The sequence below is a fragment of the Marmota flaviventris genome, chromosome 14 (assembly GCF_047511675.1).
Source record: "Marmota flaviventris isolate mMarFla1 chromosome 14, mMarFla1.hap1, whole genome shotgun sequence".
Taxonomy (NCBI): Eukaryota; Metazoa; Chordata; class Mammalia; order Rodentia; family Sciuridae; genus Marmota; species Marmota flaviventris.
Genome location: NC_092511.1, coordinates 43,564,611 through 43,585,768, shown reverse-complemented (window position 1 = coordinate 43,585,768; position 21,158 = coordinate 43,564,611). Strand labels below are relative to the sequence as shown.

General features: G+C 41.3%; 2 protein-coding genes across 4 annotated transcripts in view; both read left to right on the top strand.

Annotated features, from left to right (window-relative positions):
- The first annotated feature begins 1,630 nt into the window (after positions 1-1,630).
- Positions 1,631-21,158, top strand: part of Asb3 (ankyrin repeat and SOCS box containing 3) — a 154,326-nt gene continuing 134,798 nt past the window's right edge. The window contains exon 1 of one of the 2 annotated variants that reach the window (XR_011704343.1): positions 1,631-1,767. Coding sequence is in view for 1 of the 2 variants with exons in the window: in XM_071601563.1 (XP_071457664.1) it covers positions 1,664-1,767 (104 nt within the window). In the remaining variant the exon portion in view is untranslated. The remainder of the gene's footprint in view (positions 1,768-21,158) is intronic. The other variant, XM_071601563.1, reaches the window with a different exon arrangement.
- Positions 1,682-13,486, top strand: Gpr75 (G protein-coupled receptor 75). 2 transcript variants are annotated; one of them, XM_027934291.3, is made up of 2 exons: positions 1,682-1,767; positions 8,400-13,486. In XM_027934291.3, the coding sequence occupies exon 2, from the start codon at positions 8,516-8,518 to the stop codon at positions 10,127-10,129; it is 1,614 nt and encodes a 537-aa protein (XP_027790092.2). In that variant the 5' UTR covers positions 1,682-1,767; positions 8,400-8,515; the 3' UTR covers positions 10,130-13,486. The 2 variants fall into 2 exon arrangements, with proteins under 2 accessions (XP_027790092.2, XP_071457668.1); XM_071601567.1 differs by lacking the exon at positions 1,682-1,767 and adding an exon at positions 3,480-3,548.

Sequence of the window (21,158 nt, the reverse complement as noted above, 5' to 3'; positions counted from 1 at the left end):
TCAAAGTCAGTCTCAGCAACTAGGACAGGCCATAAGTAATTTTGCCAGACTTTGTCTCAAAATATAAAAAGGGCTGGAGCTCAGTGTTTCAGCACACCTGGGTTCACTCCCTTGTACCAAAAGAACGATTACATTGCAAGTGTTTGGGAGAATGAAGCTTTTAAATTTATTTTTTATTTTGGGGGTACTAGGGATTGAAATCCAGGGCACTTTACCACTGAGCTACAAACCCAGTGCTTGTTATTTTGAAACTGGGTCATGCTAAATTGCTGAGGCTGGCTTTGAATTTGGGATCCTCCTCCTGAGCAGCTGAGATTACAGGTGTGTGCCACCATACCTGGCTGAAGTGTGGTCTATGTACAAATCATTTGGAACATTTTCTTAAAGTTATTTATAAACAATTCTGATTGCATAGTCAACCACTGGACAAAATAACCTACTTTATACATTATTCAGCCCTCTAGTGTGTTCTTAACAAAATAGTACAGGGAATTGGGAAAGAAATTTTCATAAATCAAATTCTTTGGTATTTGTTGGTTATGATCCTTAGAAAAACTGTTAGCCCAAAATGGAGATTGCGCTAGCAACATTCCAACTAAGTATTTTGCCTGAATGCAATAAACGTTCCTGTTTTCTGGTTCCAGGTGAAGGAAAGGGCAAATGGTATCCCTGAGGAGTTTAGAGAAATAGTAAACTCATTATGAATTATTTTGCAAGTTGTGTAGACTTACCAGATGGCAGTTTTTTGTTCTTACCAAAATAAGCCTAGCTGGATACATTGCATTGTTGCTTTTAAAGATTTTTTTTTTTTTTTTACATTTTATGATAGTATTAATAAATATCCCATGATTTCTTATTTATTTCCATGGTCCCCCCCCCCCCCTAGTTCTTCTTCTTCTTCCCCTTGTTAAGTTTCTTCAGTAAATTCATTGATATCTTGAGAGACTTAGGCAAGTTAGAGTTGGTTTGATTTAAATTCTGTTATAATGACTATAAATTCTATGCCGCCAGCCAGGCATAGTGGCACACCTGTAATCCAAGCGACTCGGGAGGCTGAGGCAAGAGGATCGCAGGTTCGAGGCCAGTCTCAGCAATTTAGCGAGATCCTGTCTCAAAAAATAAAACGGTGGTCAAGTGGCCTTGAGTTCCATTCCCTGTACCAAATAAATAAATTCTATGCCTCAAAGTTTCAAATTGGACGCCTCCGCCGATCTTGTCTAGGAAGAAAAAAATACTGCAGCATATGGAGAAGCTAAGCAGGCTGGCTTGAACGCACAGGGACTTGGGGAGGTGGGTGGGCGGGCGGGCACGGTAGGAATCCCTGGAACCCTGCTGCACTCCAGTCTGTCCTCTAAGGCGACCCCCCTGCTCTCCCCCTCCTTTCTTCCCACTTCGCTTGCCCCTTTCCTGCGCTCTACTTCAGCCTCTGCCTATGGCGGAATCCAGGCTCCCCCCACGGCAAAACGACGAGCAGAAAAGGGATTCTGGCTCAGAGCTGGGCGGCGGGAGCGGGCGGCCTCGGGGCACAAGGAGACCCGCGCGGGGGACAGGCGGGGCTCGGCCTGAGTGTCGGACCGAGGGGGTGGCGCCCTCCACGTCTCCGTGACTGCGCCTCCGCGCCCCCGTCTCGCCGAGGCTCCCAGGATGCGCGGAGGCGGCGGCGATGGCGATGATTCCTCCAGCCCTGCATCATCCAGGGTGCCGGGCGGAGCTGGGGTCCCGGCTGCGAGATGGAGGAGGAGGGGAGGCGCTGCGGCCACCCGGCAGGTGAGAGGTCGCGGGCTCTTTGGAGGAGGACGAGCCACCCGGACTGGGGAGGCCAGGCCTCCGGGAGGCCGGCGGGTGAAGGAGGAGCGCGGCCGTGCTGGGCCAGGCCAAGCCGCCCGGCGCACCTGTGCTGGTGCGGCCTTGGGAAAAGCCTTCTTTCCCGTCCTTCCCAGCTCCCAGGCTCTGCTGGGCCGGTAGAAACCCCAAGCTACTGCAGGTGCCCGGACTTAGCTCTCCTCATTGCACCAACCTTCAGCTGATTCTTCTACAAGCGTCTTTGGATAGGCTTAGGCCCTCTATACCATCATCTCTCCCACAATTCAAGATTCCTCACCCATCGCCTGTCCCTGGTCGGCGCCAACCAACCTCCCCTCTCCCAGGTCTCCCACTCCACTTGTTCTCAGGCTGGGATCCTACCTCAGCCTTCCCATTTCTCCCAGCAAGTGACCCAGATCTGACCTTCCCTACCCCATCAGGAGCTCAGGGCTTCAAAAGGTACTTCATCTGGGTAAAAGAGGCAGAGATTTGAAATGATCCAAATCTAGCCTGAATCTTAGTGACCTTGGGCAAGTTATCTAACCTCCCTGAGGTTTTCCTGATCAATACAAATACAATGAGCATATTAAATTCACTATGTCTCTGTGAGGGTTAGGCGCTGCCTTGAGGGAACTTAAGACATTATGAGAGGAAAAAAAAAAAACTTAGTTGGAAGAATCCAGATCATGATTTGTAAAGGCACGTATAAAACACCTTAATGTTTACTAAAAAATTAAAACAGCACACTAGCAAGGGCTCTTCATACATTTTAATGAGAAATAATAACCTTGCTGCGATACATTTCAATTTTCTGTCTTACTACTAGTTTCTTATGGACTCTCCTCAGTAGTTAAAAAATGCATGTAAATTCATTCTTATTGTGGCTAGTGTGCACACTTAAAACTGTGTCCCAGCTTAAAAATTTTCGGATTCTATGGCTTTAATCACATCTTCCAGGACCTGTTTATAGTCCCAGGGAGAAAAGAGTAGCTTGGATGCTGGCATTGAAAATAACCTTGGTAACATTTAGGATATTAAACAGATATTGATTTGCTACCCTCCCCAGTTTTGTATTTCTGCCATCATAATTTTGTTCTCATTTTGTGATTTTGGTCTCCTTTTAAAAGTTCTAGGATTTAGTACCAAGACTTTCCCTCCATTTCCTTTATTGCTTCTACAATTCCTCTACCAAAACCTTTTCTTCTGTCTTCTTTTTCACTCTTTTCTCCTCCAAGCCCTTGATTCCTTCTTTTGTTCTAGTTATCCCAGTAAGAGTGATCTGTAATTACTTATTATTAATTAATAATATAAGTAATTATATTGGAACTGTATTCATTAGGCTTGTCAAAAAGCTATACAGAAGTTTCTATATATCTAATATAACTATATATAAATATGTATATGCAGATATGTAGCTAAATATAAAGATAGATGTGTATATTTATAGATGTATTAGAATTTTGTGTTCCAGGAATTTTTCAATTAAGAAGGGATTATAATACCTACTTCATAGGATTATTGTGAGGATGAAATAAAGTTTCATAACTTTTATAAAACTTCTACCATGGAGCCTAGTGTATAATAACCACCCAGTAAACTATAGCTACTACCCTTATGACATGGGGATTCCTCCCTTGATCTCTTTATTCTTTTGTTTAGTATGGTGGTAAAGAATGTGGGGCTCGTAGCACAAATGTGTAATCCCAGCGCTCAGGAGGCTGAGGCAGGAGAATCCCAAGTTCAAGGTCAGTCTCTGCAACTTAGTGAGACCCTGTCTTGAAATGAAAAAAGGACTGGGGATGTAACGCAGTAATTAAGCACTTCTAGCTAGGTTCAATCTTGATACAAAAAAAAAAAAAAGTGGGGGGGGGGCTGGAGATATAGTTCAGTTGGTAGAGAACTTGCCTCACATGTACAAGGCCCTGGTTCAATCCCCAGCACCACAAAAAAACAAAAACAAAAAACAGGCTTTGAAAAGCAATTGCTTAAGCCAGCTTCAGCAAAAATGAGGTGCTAAGCAACTCAGTGAGACCCTGTCTCTAAATAAAATACAAAATAGGACAGGGGATATGGCTCAGTGGTCAAGTGCCCCTGAGTTCGGTCCCTAGTACCCAAAAAATAAAGAAAAGCAATTGCTGGGCTGGGGATATAGCTCAGTTGGTAGAGTGCTTGCCTAACATGCACAAGGCTCTGGGTTAAAAGCAATTGCTTAGGTTCAAATCCAAACTCTGTTACATTGTTAAATGATATCATCTCTCCATCAGTTTTCTCATCTGCAAAATGCTGATGTTATACAATTTCAGGATTGTGAGAATTTAAAATTCGTAGTGGAGAGCACTGAAAACAGTGCCTGGCACATCATAAGCACTCCGTAAAATAAAAATGCTAATAACAATACTGATGAGTACATTGCCATTATTATTTCCTGACACAGAATTTTTTATTTTTTAAAATTAATCGAAAATTTTAAAATTTATTGACAAAACATAACTGCACAAAGTGAAATTTGCTCTTCAATTCCTACAAATAATCTTTTTTCCTCTTTTATCCTTGAGTAATGTTGGTGCCTCATCATCTCATTTTCCTGACCCCTTTCCTATTATCTCCTCATCTGGGGTCCTCATAACTTCCATCATTTCACTTCTTCATTATTATTACCCACTTATTTCTCTGAGCACACCAATTCCAGATGCTCTAAGTTTCCCAGGCCAAATTCTTTTTTTTTTTTTTTAATATTTTCTTCTGTCAATTTTTTTTTTAATATTTATTTTTTTAGTTCTCGGCGGACACAACATCTTTGTTGGTATGTGGTGCTGAGGATCGAACCCGGGTCGCACGCATGCCAGGCGAGCGCGCTACCGCTTGAGCCACATCCCCAGCCCCCAAATTCTTGCTTCTGTTTTCATTCCTCTTGATTTGTCTACTTCCAAAGAGGAAACCTTTGGTTGGGGGCAGAGGGGTGGCAATAAGACACTAGTATTCTGTTCTTCCTGCCTCTTTAAATGGGCATCTTCCACTTGCTTTTTCATAAATTAACACTAATCTTCCAATTCAATTTTTTAAAAGGTTTGAAAAACTTGTAAAATGTTTTATTAGTGCATATCAATTATATAAAATAATGGGTTTCTTTTTTTTCTTTCTTTCTTTTTCTTTTTTTTTTTTTTTTGGGTATTGGGACTTGAACTCAGGAGTACTCGACCACTGAGTCACTTCCCCAACCCTATTTTGTATTTTATTTAGACACAGGGTCTCACTGAGTTGCTTAGAGCTTCACTGTTGCAGAGGCTGGCTTTGAACTTAACAGTTCTCCTGCCTTAGCCTCCTGAGCTGCTGGGATTACAAGAGGGCACCACCGCGCCTAGCGAATAATGAGTTTTTTGGTTTTGTTTCTTTTTTTGTGTTTTGTGTTTTGTTGTTGTTGTTGTTGTTTTGTACTGGAGATTGAACCCAGGGATGTTTTATCATCGGATGACATCCCCAGTTCTTTTCTGTGAATTTTGAGATATGGTGTCACTAAGTTGCTGAGGCTGGCCCTGAATTTGTAATCCTTCTGCCTCTGGAGTCACTGGGATTATTGGCTAGAATAATAGGTTTCATTGTGTCATACTTTTATATGCATATCAATTAAAAATTTTGAGATGATACTGGCAGTTTAACCCTGTGACACTTAACTGAGCTATATCCCCAGCCCTTTTTATTTATTTTTTATTTTGAGACAGCATCTCACTAAGTTGCTTAGAGCCTCACTAAATTGCTGAGTCTAGCTCTGAACTGGGATTATAAGCATGCACCACCACTCCTGGCAATAATTTTTTATAAGCAGCAAAACGTCTTTTTTTTTTTTTGCTACAAAAATATTAGAAGGGCTCAGAAACAGGAATGCAATCTTTAACTGGAAACAATAAGAGCTATCCATTATTATTTAATTCTAATTATCAAGAAATAGGGCTGGGGTTGTGGCTCAGCAGTAGAGAGCTGGCCTGGCACGTGCAAGGCCCTGGGTTTGATCCTCAGTACCACATAAAAATAAATCAATAAGGGCTGGGGTTGTGACTCAGTGGTAGAGCGCTTACCTAGCAAGTGTGAGGCCCTGGGTTCAGTCCTCAGCACCACATAAAAATAAATACAATAAAGGTATTGTGTCTGACTACAACTAAAAAATCAATATTAAAAAAAAATCAATAAAATAAAGATAATATTGTGTCCAACTAAAAAAAATTAAAAAAAAAAAAAAAAGAAACAAAGGTTCAGGATTTACATTTTTTTGTCCCATAGAATATTTTTTCATACTAGAAATTGAACCCATGGATGTTTAACCATTGAGTCACATCTTCACCCCTTTTTATTTTATTATTATTATTTTTTACTTTGAGACAGAGTCTCACTAAGTTGCTGAGGATAGCTTTGAACCTGTGATCCTCCTGTCTCAGCCTCCTAAATCCCTGGGATTACAGGTGTGCACCAACACACCTGGCTCCTATAGAACTTTTAAAAAGTTGCAGAAAAGTTGTTTTCACTTTCCAGTGGAGAAATTCACCATTTTGTCATGATCTGCATGCACTACAAGGCGTGTAGTGGGAATGTAGAAGAAGCTGTCCTCTCTCTTGAAAGACACCAGTTAGTCATATGGAACTTCCAGAGCTGATGTTTGTCTGGTACTGTTACATGATGAGAGGCTTCTGTTTTGGGTAGTCCACAGCTGCTGCTTGGAGCCCCGGTAACCCCACACGGACATAGCCCATTCTTCTGCTCCACCTTGATCCAGCGACTAAAGGGTTGACAACTAGAGGCCTCTGGGGTGTAGCTTGAGCTGGTGGTTAAATATTCTGAACATCAGCTGTGGGCCTCCCCACTGCCATTGGTGGTTCCAACAATGTTGAACTGAAGCAAATGCTTGTTGGTTGGCAAGAATAACGCACTGAACAACTTGGTCTGTTCTGCTGGGAGTATCTTTGGGAGCAGGATGAACACCAGGTCACCACAGGTCTTTGGGACAATGCAAACGATTATGTGAGTGTACATTAGATTTCATTGTACAGTAGAAATAAAAAGGGGGCAAAGAGAGCAAGAGGCTGTGTCTTATCTTCAGCATGTAGCATAAAGCAGGCCTGTGGTGTGCATATAATTAGTGTGCATTGAGTGAGTGTGTGCTCCTGCTTTGTCAGGAGGATATTCCTGTTGAAATAATGGCAACTCACATTTATCACATTACTTAGAGTTTACAAAGTAGTGTGTGTTCTCTCTCTCTCTCTGTCTTTGAGAAGCTATGGATCAAACCCAGGACCTTTTGCATACTTGGCAAGCATAAAACCACATCCCATCCCCCTAAGTGGTTCTTTTTTTTTTTTTTTTTTTTTGAGAGAGAGAGAGAGAGAGAAATTTTTTTAATATTTATTTTTTAGTTTTCGGCAGACACAACATCTTTGTATGTGGTGCTGAGGATCGAACCCGGGTCGCACGCATGCCAGGCGAGCGCGCTACAGCTTGAGCCACATCCCCAGCCCCCTAAGTGGTTCTTTGAACAACTTTTATTCCACTTCTTAAAAAAATTTTATTCCACTTATATTTTTTATTCCACTATATATTTTTATTTTTATGCCACTGTTATTCCAGATATTCTTTGTTACTTTGATTTTTTTCCCCTCAGAAATGTAGGGAGTTGGCCCAAAAAACTCAATATGGGAAAAGAAAGAAATACTGGAAAATAAAGGATTGTTCCTAGGAAAAGAAAGGGGATTTGTTAGTGATGTACGGGAACCTAAATGTAAGGCCACATCATGCACCAACCCTGATCTTATTTAAAGCATATGCTGTTTTTTGCCCCAGTCCCTCTGCTGCAAAGACCTCCTTCCCTTCTCCGGAGCCTGGGTCCCACTGCCTGCCCCTTACCTTTCACCCAGTTAGCTTCTACTTGCTAAAACTCCCCTTCTCCTTCCCAGCTTCTCCCTGGGTTGGATTAGTTGCCTCTTTTCTCCTTCCATAGCACACTGCAACCACAGTAGGCTGCAGTTATATTGTTAGATTGATCTTCTACAGCTATGCCATGATTTCTGAAGGAGAGGTTATGTTCATGTGTATTTTCAGTGCCTGGCATGGAAATGTTTCCAAAAGTATCATCTGCACAGAATATCAAGGGGTGAAGCCCGGAATCTGCCCTGTAATGAAAAACTTTTTTTTTTTTCTTGGTATTGTGGGTTGAACCCAAAAGCACTTTACCACTCTTTACCACTGAGCTACATCCCCAGTCTTTTTATTTTTTATTTAAATTGCTGAGGCTAGCCTCAAACTTGCAATTCTCTTGCCTCAGCTTCCTGGGTTGTTGGGATTACAGGCGTGTGCTACCACTCATTAAACTTTTTAACATGCTCCCCAGGTGATACTAAGTTAACCCTGTTTGGAAACCACTGTGTCGTAAGACTAAATTACTTGGATGGATATATTGGGAGGGTTCATCTCTCTTTCTGTGTTGGACTTTGTGAAGAGAAGCTGCTTTCCATGTATGAGGCCGGGGCTGAGAAATTGTAATGCTTTCATAAACAATAATGAGATCGTGTAGTAACCCCTTTCTGTGTCTGGGTGTGCATTTTTGTGTACAGGCTTATCTGTCTTGGGCCTCTTTTGTCACACGTCGCTCATCTGTGAGTTGAGGCTCTGACTCTCTTCCCACTGAGCTTTTTTGGAGAACAGAAGGAAGAGACATTTCTCTCTGAAGATGAACTCAACAGACCCCCTTCAGGATGCCCCCAATGCCACCTTGCTCCACGTGCCTCACCCACAGGGAGGCAATGACACCTCTCTCCAGGAGGATCTTCAGGACCTCATCCACATGGCCACCTTGGTGACCTGCACTTTTCTGCTTGCCATCATCTTCTGCCTGGGCTCTTACGGCAACTTCATTGTCTTCTTGTCCTTCTTTGACCCAGCCTTCAGAAAATTCAGAACCAATTTTGATTTCATGATCCTGAACCTGTCCTTCTGTGACCTCTTCATCTGCGGGGTGACAGCGCCCATGTTCGCCTTTGTGTTGTTCTTCAGCTCAGCCAGTGGCATCCCGGATGCTTTCTGCTTCGCCTTCCATCTCACCAGTTCCGGCTTCATCATCATGTCCCTCAAGACGGTGGCAGTGATTGCCCTGCACCGCCTCCGCATGGTGCTGGGGAAGCAGCCTGATCGCACAGCCTCCTTTCCTTGCACCTTGCTCCTCACTCTGCTTCTCTGGGCCACCAGTTTCACCCTCGCCACCTTGGCGACCCTGAAGACCAATAAATCCCACCTCTGCCTTCCCATGTCCAGTCTGGTGGCTGGAGAAGGGAGAGCCATTCTGTCTCTCTATGTGGTCGATTTCACCTTCTGCATCGCCGTGGTGTCTGTCTCCTACATCATGATTGCACAGACCCTGAGGAAGAATGCGCAGGTCAGAAAGTGCCTCCCTGTCATCACAGTCGATGCTTCCAGACCACAGCCTTTCATGGGGGCTCCTGGCAAGGGAGGCGGAGATCCCATCCAGTGCACCGTGCCGGCCCTCTACAGGAACCAGAATTACAACAAACTGCAGCACGGGTACACCAAGAGTCCCAACCAGCTGCCAACCCCTGCAGCCAGCCGACTCCAGCTGGTATCAGCCATCAACCTCTCCACTGCCAAGGATTCCAAAGCCGTGGTCACCTGCGTGATCATTGTGCTGTCGGTCCTGGTGTGCTGTCTTCCGCTGGGGATTTCCTTGGTGCAGGTGGTCCTGTCCAACAGTGGCAGCTTCATCCTTTACCAGTTTGAACTGTTTGGGTTCACCCTAATATTTTTCAAGTCAGGATTAAACCCTTTCATATATTCTCGGAACAGTGCAGGCCTGAGAAGGAAAGTGCTCTGGTGCCTCCAGTACATTGGCCTGGGGGTTTTCTGCTGCAAACAGAAGACTCGACTTCGAGCCATGGGAAAAGGGAACCTCGAAGTCAACAGAAACAAATCCTCCCATCATGAAACAAACTCGGCCTACATGTTGTCTCCAAAGCCACAGAAGAAATTTGTGGATCAGGCTTGTGGCCCAAGCCATTCAAAGGAAAGTGTGGTAAGTCCCAAGATCTCTGCTGGACATCAGCAATGTGGTCAGAGCAGCTCCACCCCCATCAACACTCGGATTGAACCCTACTACAGCATCTATAACAGCAGCCCTTCCCAGGAGGAGAGCAGCCCACGCCACTTGCAGCCAATAAACTCTTTTGGATTTGCAAGCTCCTATATTGCCATGCATTATCACACCACCAACGACCTAATAATGCAGGAGTACGACAGCACTTCAGCCAAGCAGATTCCAGTCCCCTCCGTTTAAAGTCAGGGAGGCCAGAGAATCTTGTGCAAATGTTTTTTTTTTGCCTTCTCACACTGTTTGATTTTTGAGAGCCGCCGCAGATCAAAACTTAAAGATTCAGCCGAAAAGTTGGCAGTTGGGACTTTTCTTTTGTCTGAAATATTAATGTCTTGATTTGATTTGTAATTTCTTGACATTTTAAGATATGATGTAAAAGTTTATTTAGCTTTTTAACCCAGACCTGTTACCCAGTCTTTTGTGCTGAACATTTAAATAGAGGCCAGGAATGGTGATATGTTCAAGTAGGAAATCGACTGACTGGTTGTAATTCTCTGAGTCAGTATTATGGGTCTGCAAAGATATTGCTGGATTTTTTTTTTTTTTTAATTTTATTTTGGTGCTGGGGATTGAACCCAGGCCCTTGCACATGCTAAGCATGAACTGTAGCACTGAGCTGCACTCTCAGCTCTAGATATGGATTAAAAAAAAAAATAGACGAACTTAAAGGTATGAGTTGATTTTTTTGTTTGGTTTGGTTTTTGTTTTCTTGGTATGGGGGACTGGACTCAGAAGTACTCTATCTCTGAGCTACATCCTTAACCCTTTTTAAATTTTATTTTCAGACAGGGTCTTGCTAAGTTGCTAAGTTGTTGGCCTCCAACTTGTGATCCTTCTGCCTCAGCCTCCTGAAGGTGTTATTCTTTTAAGAATGTAAAATTTGATTCTTTGAAGTCCTGAAATAGGGATTAATACACTTTTTGGTAAGCAGGTTTATTTGAATAAAAATAACATTGTTAAAACAAAAAAAAATCACAAATATGTTACCTATATTTTTGTCCTTCTCAAAAATTCACACACGAGCATTAAGTACTTTCCTTTTATAAGACACTCAACTAAGAATTTAGTGTATGATTATTGCCATTTCTTATTAGAGACATTATTATTCTGTGTCAATTGGGGTAGCTGTATAGTTCTTTAAATTTTTTATTTTTTGGTACTGGAAATTTAACCCAGGGTACTTTACCATTGAGCTACATCCTCAGCTCTTTTCATTTTATTTTTATTGAGACCGTGTCACTAATTTTTTGAGGGTCTCACTAAGTTGCTGAAGCTGGCCTCAAACTTGTTATCCTCCTGTCTCAGCCTCCCTAGTTGCTGGGATTATAGGTATGCACCACTGCCTCTGGCTGTATAGTTCTTTTCAAAAGAAAGATATTTTAGCTTGTTACAAGTGAATTACTATATTTTGGAATGATCTTATCCAAGAATCCTAGTGCATGGGGACTGCCCCTATAGTAGAGGCATTGTTCTTGGAGAGGGTTGTTATGTGGGAGGCAGTGTGAACTATTGTGTCATTCATTAGGCTATCTTGGCATAGAGATGGGATTGGGAGGTTTTCCTACAGTGTAAGAAAATTTATTAAGTACCTGTCAGTATTCAAGTAACTACTTAGAAATAACTCCTTTTTCTTTATTTTTGTATCATTGTGGTTAAAAAAAAATTATCAAGGTGATATATTTTTAAACTAATTGTTTTATTTTTCCTCTCACTAATCTTTTTTTTTTTTTTTTGCCATAATGGGGATTGAACCCATGGCCTTGTACACACTAGCAGCCACTAAGCAACATCCCCAATACCCCACTCTTTTTTTTTTTTTTTGAGCCAGGGTCTCTCACTAAATTGCCCAAGCTGGCCTCAAACTTGTGGTTCCCCTGCCTTGGCCTCCCAGTAGCTGGGATTACAGGAGTACGCCCCATGACTCCCAGAACCTTAACCTGGAAACTAGATTAAGTATCTCTGTACCTGAAACCAATTTTATTCTATACTCTGTGATTCTTAGGATAACAATGTGAACTCACATTTCTATGTAAAATTTTTTCATTATACAGTCAGTACTTGATCTCACTGGAATTTTGGAACTCAACTATTAGACTCAAGCATCACACTCCAAAACCTATCTTTATGAACTGTTGTATTCAAGAATTACTGTTGCACATTGGGAAGTACTTTGTTCTTTTGAATGAAAGACACTCAATTTATAGCGCCCCTCCCTGAGCCTGTTCCTAAGTAGAGGTCCTGGGAGGCCTGGGACAGAGAGTAGATTTTCAACTAGCGTTCACTTTCACCTCATCTAGTGCCTCACACCCTCCAGTATTTACCCGGTCATTTCTATTTCTGAGATGTAAGTACGAACTATAGGATTTATTTGGTTTTTAAATTCACCTTTCAGGACTGACTACCCTACCTACTCCTTTTCTCTCTTCCTCCCTCCTTTCTCTTCCTTTCTTCCTTTGGTTTTGCTATCGAATTTTATAACAGAAGATAACATATTCACTCTCTCACCATTTTGGGGGAGGGGCGGGTAATTGAATGCTATTTTTGGAAGTCACTATTACCTATTTCAATTGTGCTTTTATATTTTAATACAACACTGCACGTATTTATTAATACTCCCATGAGATAGGTTAATATATACCCCTTTTTAACAAAGAATTAAGAAATCTAACATCCTCTTCCAAGATGATTTGAAGGACTGTGTCAAATTAAGAATCAGAGCTTTGTCTTAAGTCAGAAGCTAGTGGTCCAATCAACCAAACACCTTTTATAATTCATAACATAAGTCAAGAAGATACTTCCCACTTTTTTAAGGTATATGTTTTTGGACAGGCATTTCAAATGTGATTTCATAAAAGGTTATAACAAAAGCAATTTCTGTGTATAAAATTTTAAATGTCAGATTTCCCGTGTGACCTTTGAGTTTGAGATGTTTTGACCAGCATGGGGCCCTTCTTTGGGAAGTAAAAATTATAGCATAAAGAAAACTAAGCATGTGCATATAAGGTATTCAGTTCTTTATGCTCTTCAAGAAATTATTGATTTAACTTGCATGAAATACATAGTGAGCTAGATTCTTAGCTCCCCTTCACATCTATATCTGTAAGTAGATATAGATATTTGGACAGAACTTGTCTCTACATAAGTTATGTATGTCTGTCTATACCTATATAGTAGTAATAAGGTATAGATAGACATATATAACTTGTCTCTTTATAAGGGCTAAAATGAGAACTAAGAGTAATGAGAATTCAATTGAATATGATTAACTTGCAGGGTATATTAACTAGTTCTCTTGATGCTTTACTGTGATGCAAAGTATGTGAGGTCTTTAAAACATTTTATAATAACTGTTCTTATGTTAACCATTAGGCCAGATTTGTATTTCTGATGCTTTTAATGTACTTTTAAAATAAAGTTTGGAAAATAAAAATATTGAAAATTCTAACATTTTGAACACCACGTTTCAATAGATGACTTTCCTGTTCTAACATTTAAAAACCATGAGAGCATGGCAGTTGGCATGTTTTGTTTTGTTTGTTGTTATTGGGGATTGAACCCAGGGGCACTTTACTACTGAGCTACATCCCCAGTCCTTTTAATTTTTTATTTCAATACAGGGCCTCACTATGCTGCTGAGGCTGGCCTCAGACTTAATGATCCTCCTGCCTCAGCTTCCTGAGTCTCCGTTATTACAGGCATGCACCACCACACCAGGCTGAATACCCTGCTCTTTTAAAAATTATTCTCCATAATCTGGAGTCTCCTCTTCCCAGGCTGCTCTCTGTTCTCAGTTCAGGGGCCATGTGTACCTGGAGACTGCAGAGGGATCTTTGACTCTCCCAGAGACACTCAGTTTTTCTCCTTATTCACCTAAAGCAGTTGTTTTTCTTTTCCCTTAAGGAAAAGATGCCTGTGAGCCTCTTAAAAGAGATCTGCTCCGTGCTCTCCTACTGAAGTGGAGGAAGGAAAACAAGGGTTAGTTAGACACCAAGCCCTGTGGAGTGGTGAGGAAGAGAGGCTCTTCTGTCAGGGAGGGAGGCTGTAGAGAGGCCAGGCCTAGACCACCCGGAGGACTCTGCTTCTGCGGTTGACTGGAGAATGTGCTCAGCGTGCATCAGCCCCATGTTGAGAATGTGCTCTAAGCTGTGAGGGGCAAGAGAGCCCATGTCACCTCCCAGAATGGCGAAGACACTGGCCACTTAAAGTTTGATGAATTCATTTTGAGGTGATGGAGAAAGAAAAGAAGGAACTGAGAGGAGAATATCTCCTCCTTTCTGCCCCCAGCCCCAAAGATGAATCTGTACATTGAGAAGCAGGTGCTGGCAGTAATTATGTTGATACTGAGTCTCTGGGCTTTCAATACCAGCATCAGTGAATGTATATCTCGAATGTATATCTCAAGTCTGATCTCTCCCTCGACTCCATGCTGGTCTGTCCAATTGCCTATTTAACATCTCTGCTTGGATCTCTAATAGGCCTCTCAAATTTTAACAGACATGAAACTGAACTTTTGGTTCAACACGACTCCCCACCAAACTTTCTCCTTCCTCTATTTTGTCACTTCAGTAAAGGACACACAGGTACACAGCAGCACAGCTCAATTTGGTGTCCTTGACTCCTTTCTTTCTCCTGCATACTGCATTCGATCTGTTTGACAAATGTTGAATCACCTCACAAATATACTCTGAATCCAGCTATTTCTCCTTTCTTCCATCCCCACGCCTTCTGGCCCATGTCTCCCAACTCTCTCACCTGGGCTTTTAAACTGGCCTCACAACAATGTACCAGCCTTTCTTTTTTTGTGTGTGTGCTATGGTCTCTTGCCTATGTCATAGTGATCCTCTTAAAGACATAAATGTCACTCTCCTGTTTATAGCCTTCTGGTGGCTTTCCAGTCGACCCCACTTAGTACAAACTTTGAAGTGCTTGCCATGGCCTGTGTTGCCCTAATCATCCGGTCTCTGGTTTCCTCTCTGTGTCCATTTCCTTTCTTTCACACCCTGCCCAACATGCTCAGGCTGAATAGGCTTTTGGGCCATTTCTCACATGCGTCAATTTTATCCCATGTCCGGGACTTCCCGCAAAAATCCTTCACCTGGAATGATATCCCCAGGGGCCTTTCCTAGTCCCCTATTCAGTGTGGCTGTCTATTCCGTGAGTCTCTCTCTCCACCTCACCTAATTTTTTCATAGTCCTTATTTGTTTCCTGACATTATGTTACTGTGTTGGTCTGCTCAGGTTGCCATGTACCATAGACTGGGTGACTTACACAACAAAAATTTATTTTCTCCTGGTCTGGAAGCTGGAAGTCCAAGATCAAGGTATTATCAGGGCTCATTCCTGATGAGGCTTTCTTTCTGACTTTTAGGTGACTGCCTTCTTGCTGGGTGGCTTCACATGGCAGAGAGGTAGGAAGCCAGCTCTTTTGTGTCTTTTTTTATAAGGGCACTCATCCTATCATGAGGGCCCTACCCTTATGACCTCATTTCACCTTAATTGCCTTCTTAAAGGCTCTCTCTCCAAATATAGTCACATTAGGAGTTACAACTTGAAAATATGAATGTGGGGGAACACAGTTCAGTCCTCAACAGTTATATATAATTGCTTACTCACTGTCTCCTCACTAGAATCAAGCTCTACTGGGCAAAGACTGTCTATTTCGTTCAGCATCATATCCTTAGTACCTTTCAGCCCTAGGGGGCTGTTGAATAAATGAGTCAAACAATAAATGAATCAGTGAATGAAGCCTGAAAGTCATGTTGACACATCTAGTTCTGGCTGGCTTACAATTTCCCCATGTTTGGTATTATCTGTATCCTTCTCTATTTTCCCAGAGTGACTGTCAATCAGCAGGGTGACCTATGTCCTGATGTAGGAGGACTACATGGTCCTGTTCCTGGCTCTTTACTTGGGGGACTATTATCCAGCTCTGAGGGCATCTTTTTCTAAGGTACAGCCCCGGCTGCCCAGAGGCTGCCAGACAACCTGTGTTCGTTCACCCTGGAATTCCTTAGCTCTTGATGGTGCCTGAGGTTATTGAAGATGAAACAAAATCCTTCTGCACCCACGAAGGAATTGCAGAAGAGAAGGGATAATCGGTTCTGGAGGGAGATTGGAGAGGGAGACTACCAATTACTATAAAATATACCACAATTTGAATAAAGGTGAAGATTTAGGGAAATTTTACTTTCCACAAGAAATAGTTAATAGGCAGTCTCTTTGGGTTCAATGCCTTTGAGATGAATTTTACCAAAGTATCACTTCATTCCTTACGGACAACTCAGTCACCTTTACTTCCCCCTACCCAAATAAAGCAGAGTATCAACACCCTTCTCTGGTGTTGAGCTGGTTCATGGGTTTCTCTGAGTTCGTTTATGTGAAGGTTTGCTCTTTCGATGTGGTGCTGCTCCTTCAGCTCCCTGTAGCGTGCTGACGAGGGGGGGATCTTTCTGTTGACTCTCCATGTGGGAATCTTGATTTTCATGCCAAGTCTGGTGTTCTGCAGAATGCAGCTTGTTCAGATGCCAGGGAGGCCTTACAAAACTGAGGAATTCACAAAGAGTGCTCTATGCCTGTCTCCTGCGGCCAACGTACTAGGAGAGGTTTCATAACCTGTGTCAATGCTGTAGAATATTTTCCACAAGCAGAATATCTGGATTATTTGTTTGGCTTTAGGAACAGCATATGTCAAAGAAATTGTAAAAACTAATATTAATATGAATGAGGAAAGATAAAGGAAGCTTTTTATTTTTTTAGGAGTTCGGAGTACCTCTGAATTGGAGTATTTTCAGTTCATAGAGTAGGGAAAATACAACAGAGGAAAGAATACATCCACTGTACTCTTTTGGTAGGCAACTACAAAGGCTGAATGTAGCTCGGTGGTAGAGCGCTTGCCCAGTATGTGAGGCCCTGGGTCCATCTGCAGCCACATACACACACATATACATGGGTATATGGAACCCCAAGAATGTGGCTGTAAGACAGGGAAAAAAAATTACATGAAGACAAAAGAAATCGATAAAAAATTCTGTTCCTTTTCTTTTCTGAGCCATTGTAAAACTGCAGGAAATTTTTTCCCCCTCAAACTACCAAACACAGCCCCCCAAAAGTGTTAATCTTCAGGTGTAGTGGTACCCACCTATAATCCCAGTGAATCAGGAGGCTGAGACAGGAGAATCTCAAGTTTGATGCCAGCAACTTAGCGATAACTTGTCTCAAAATAAAAAGTTCTGGGGTTGTGGCTCAGTGGTAAAGCACCCCTGTGCTCAATTCCAGTTACCTCTCCCTCACCCCCCCCCCAAAAAAAAAAAAGTGGTATTTCATAAAAATAACATACTGGAGAAAAATGACATATACATATATGTATTTCTCTTGCCAGGACAAAATTAATTTCCCTCATTTTACAGGCCCTGTTGCTGAGCTTGTCTGTGTGTTCTCTCAGGTGGGAGGTGATAACAGTGGTTCCTGGGACAGGAGATGTTTCTATAAATAGAAAGCACTGTAGCATAAGTTTATGAATATAGACTCTGGAATCTGAATGGAGAAAAGTGTTGGCTCAGCCACTTGTAGTTAGCCCTGAGTCTCATTTTGCTTCTCTGTGGTTAAAGACATAAGTGTATCTCATAAGATTGTCATTGTAGGCTATATGGTGGTTAGCCTAGTGCCTGGTACTTAATTGATGTTCAATATGTGATAGCTGTCATTTTTGTTATTATAAAAGCACATTCTGGAAGTCGCCTGTCATCCTGAAAGTCAGGAAATAATGACCTCTGGGTTTAGCTCAGTGGTACAGTGCTTACCTAGCAGCAAGTTCACTGTTTTGGGCTTTATTACTGAGTGATTTCAGAGAGTAGGTTCAACTTGATGGGTTTTCAAACACTAAATTGTTGGACTTTTAAATAAGTTTGACTTTTAATATTATGTATTTACTCAATAAAAACTATTTTAAGAATAGGAAGTTATATAATATTTCTTAAATTCAAGGCAAAGCACACTTTATTCTATTGAAAGGTACTAGAAAGCAGTTTAACAGATTTGAAATATATAGTACATGATTAGTTGTGAGATTTAACAATATTTTACACTCTTACAAATGTCTTTGGTTATCATTTCCAGAAAATTCTGTCTGATTTACTTGCTTTGGGTGGACATTTTTTGCGTCAGATGTAAAACATACTAAAATGCTTTACAATTTACAAATAAGTGTGGATGCAGGACATGAAAGTCTTATATTTCATTTATTAATAATTTGATCTTGTTTCTGTTTTTTAAATTTTGAGACTGTCAGACTTACCTTCATTTTCTGTAAATATTAAAGAGTGGAATTCTAGTCGTCTTCAAACTATAGATTCTTCCAAGAGCTAACCATAAATATATTATTTTTTCCCCATCAACGTGAAAAAGCATTATGAGATGCTAAGACCTCAGTGATTGGAGCCATGGTTGGTGAGAATAACCTTTAACCTCTATACCAGAATTCAGATTTGTGTATACCTGATAATGTGTAATCTTAATGCTAATATATAAAGTGACAATTCCATTTTTCTGGAATGTGACAGGGTCATTAGTTAACCTGCAATGCTGTAATTTGGTGAAAGTGAAAGATAAAGGAAGGTATCCCCACCAACTCCTTTTTTCTATATATGTAATGCCCTCCTCAGACTATTTTGTGTTTCTGACTCATGAATGACAGCATCAGACCACATTACTATGTGATACTGCGGCTTAATTCTTCTTTAACAGATGGAAAATGAAAATTTCTAATATTTTCTTCTCACAACCTACTGGATCATCTTGCCTGCTTAAACAACCTGCTTTTGAGACTATTTGGCATGAGATAAAGCATCCCCTTCTGGTATAGTGGTTGATGGCTGCTCTACTATGCCTGCCAAACAAGTAAAGAAAAGAAGTGGAGAAACTAATTTTCTCTTAAGCCAGGTCACCATGGCAACATATTTTGAAAACTTTTACCTCAATAGCTCATTGTAATCTACAACATCCTAACTTGTTGAGGCCCTAAGCAATTTAGTGAGATCCTGTCTTAAAATAAAAAAAGAAAAAGGGCTGGGGATGTGTCTCAGTGGTTATGCACCCTTGGTTTCAATCCCCAGTACAGCCAACAACAACAAAAAACCCCCAAATCCATGCATATGAAAGATAATTCTATTTTTACATTTAAATGAAAATATAAGAAACTAGGAATATTCTAGAAATAAAGTTGAAAGTCAGATTTAGGTGGCTGGTATTCATTTTAATTTGAAGCTCTGGTTGCAAATACTAACAATTCAAGATTTGGGCCTTGATTTTGTGGTAAAGAAAAAAGGCTTAAGTCTTTTTATGCTAGTGTTTTGGACCTACTGGGTCAATAATTGAGCCTTATGAAGTACTAGATAGTTTAAATGTGGTCATAAATGAGGCCAGGTCTGTGTATCTGATTAAATACGAAGGTTATTTCACCAGGGACCGTGCACAGGCGCACTATTCTGGTTTGAGAGAATTTGTTGCCAACATTCCTTTCATCAAGAATACAGACTATGGCTAGGCTATAAGCCCCACCTACTGGCATTTTGAGGAAGAGCAGATAAAGCTAAAAGAAAAGTCTTTTAGTCCTAAAGAGTCTGATTTGGTAGATCACCCACTTTAACAGACTTCACCTGGAGAGAAACAATGAGAAAGTTGACTCTCAAAAAGCCTTTATTATTTTGAATTAATGACTCCTATTTTAAAGCATCTTTCTTGGTAAGCTATTCCAATACAGTATGTGTGTGTATGTATGTGTATGTATACATGTGTGTGAGTGTACACACACATACACACACACACAGTAATAGTCAATTTGAATCCTCAACTTGATTGGATTAAGAGATGCATAAGATTAAAGGCTTCTGAATGTGGCCAGGGGGCTGTGTCTGGGAATGATTGGCATGTGGAATAGCCAACTGAAATGGAGATACTCCCTAAGCATGGTCAGCACCCTGCAATAGGCTGGAGACTTGTATGGAATAGAAGTTGGAAGAACAGGGAAGCAGAAGCAGATGCAAGCTCCTTTCTTGTTGTGGGGGTTCTTGATTGCTGCTGCGATCACCTGAGGAGCTCCTTCAATCTTCCAAATAGGACTCTGCCAGTGATTCTCCAGGGAGTTTCCAGAGCTTTCGTACTTGGACTGGGGAATCATCATTGATCTCTCTTGTTCTGAGGCTTCAGCCTCTTGAACTGCGCTGCTACTGGTTCCTCCAGCTCTCCCGCCTGCAAACAGCCATTGTGGACTATCCAGCTTCCGGTTGTGTAAGCCAATCTAATAAATCCCTTTTTTATAATCATACCTCCTGTTGGTTCTGTTCCTCTAGAGAACCCGAGAGTTTGGTCTAAATATTCTCAAATTGCTTTCTGGCACTGAACTTTCATAATTCTAATTACCTCCTTCTTATAGTCTAAATGTGAGGACAATTCTGTTGTTTTAATTCATTGATAATAAGCTGTTTCTGCCACTTGATGTCCCCTGAGATGCTGTGATGTGCTGCCTCTTCACATCGACAGGTCATCTGTCCAGGGATGCAACCTTCAAATCTGTGAGTAAAAAAAAAAAAAAAAAAACAAACAAAAACCCATTCCTCTTTTTAAGTTGATTGAGATACAGTTGGAAAACTGACCAACTTAGTAGCTTTGGTCTTCGATATTATTGTGTTATGGGAGACAAGGGCAGTATTAAGAAGGAAGTTAATCCTTATTAGGAAGTAGTAGGCTAGGCTTTTTCATAAAGTTAGTAACTGATACCACTTTATTTATTCTTTGAGGTTCTAGGTAATACAATCACCTTAAGAAATAAGTATTCTCTCTATAAAAGATGTATTGAAGCCTGAAGAGGCTCCACTGATCTGTCCAGGCTTACATAGTTGTTATAAGAAACATATTTGTTCTTTGTCCCAGAGCTCTTAAAACCCTAGTAATTTCCTGAGTGATATGAGTATCTTTTGTTAGTTGGGTGTAGTGGCAGTGTATGCTGTAACCCCAGCTGTTGAGGAAGCTGGGGCAGGAGGATCACAAGTTGGAAAGGAGCCTCAGCAATTTAGCAAGGCCCCAAGCAACTTAGCAAGACCCTCTCTTGAAATAAAAAGGGCTAAGGATGTGACTCAGTAGTTAAGTGCACCTGAGTTCAATTCCTGGTACCAAAAAAAAAAAAAAAAAGTATTTCTTGTTATTCACAGTGAGCTCC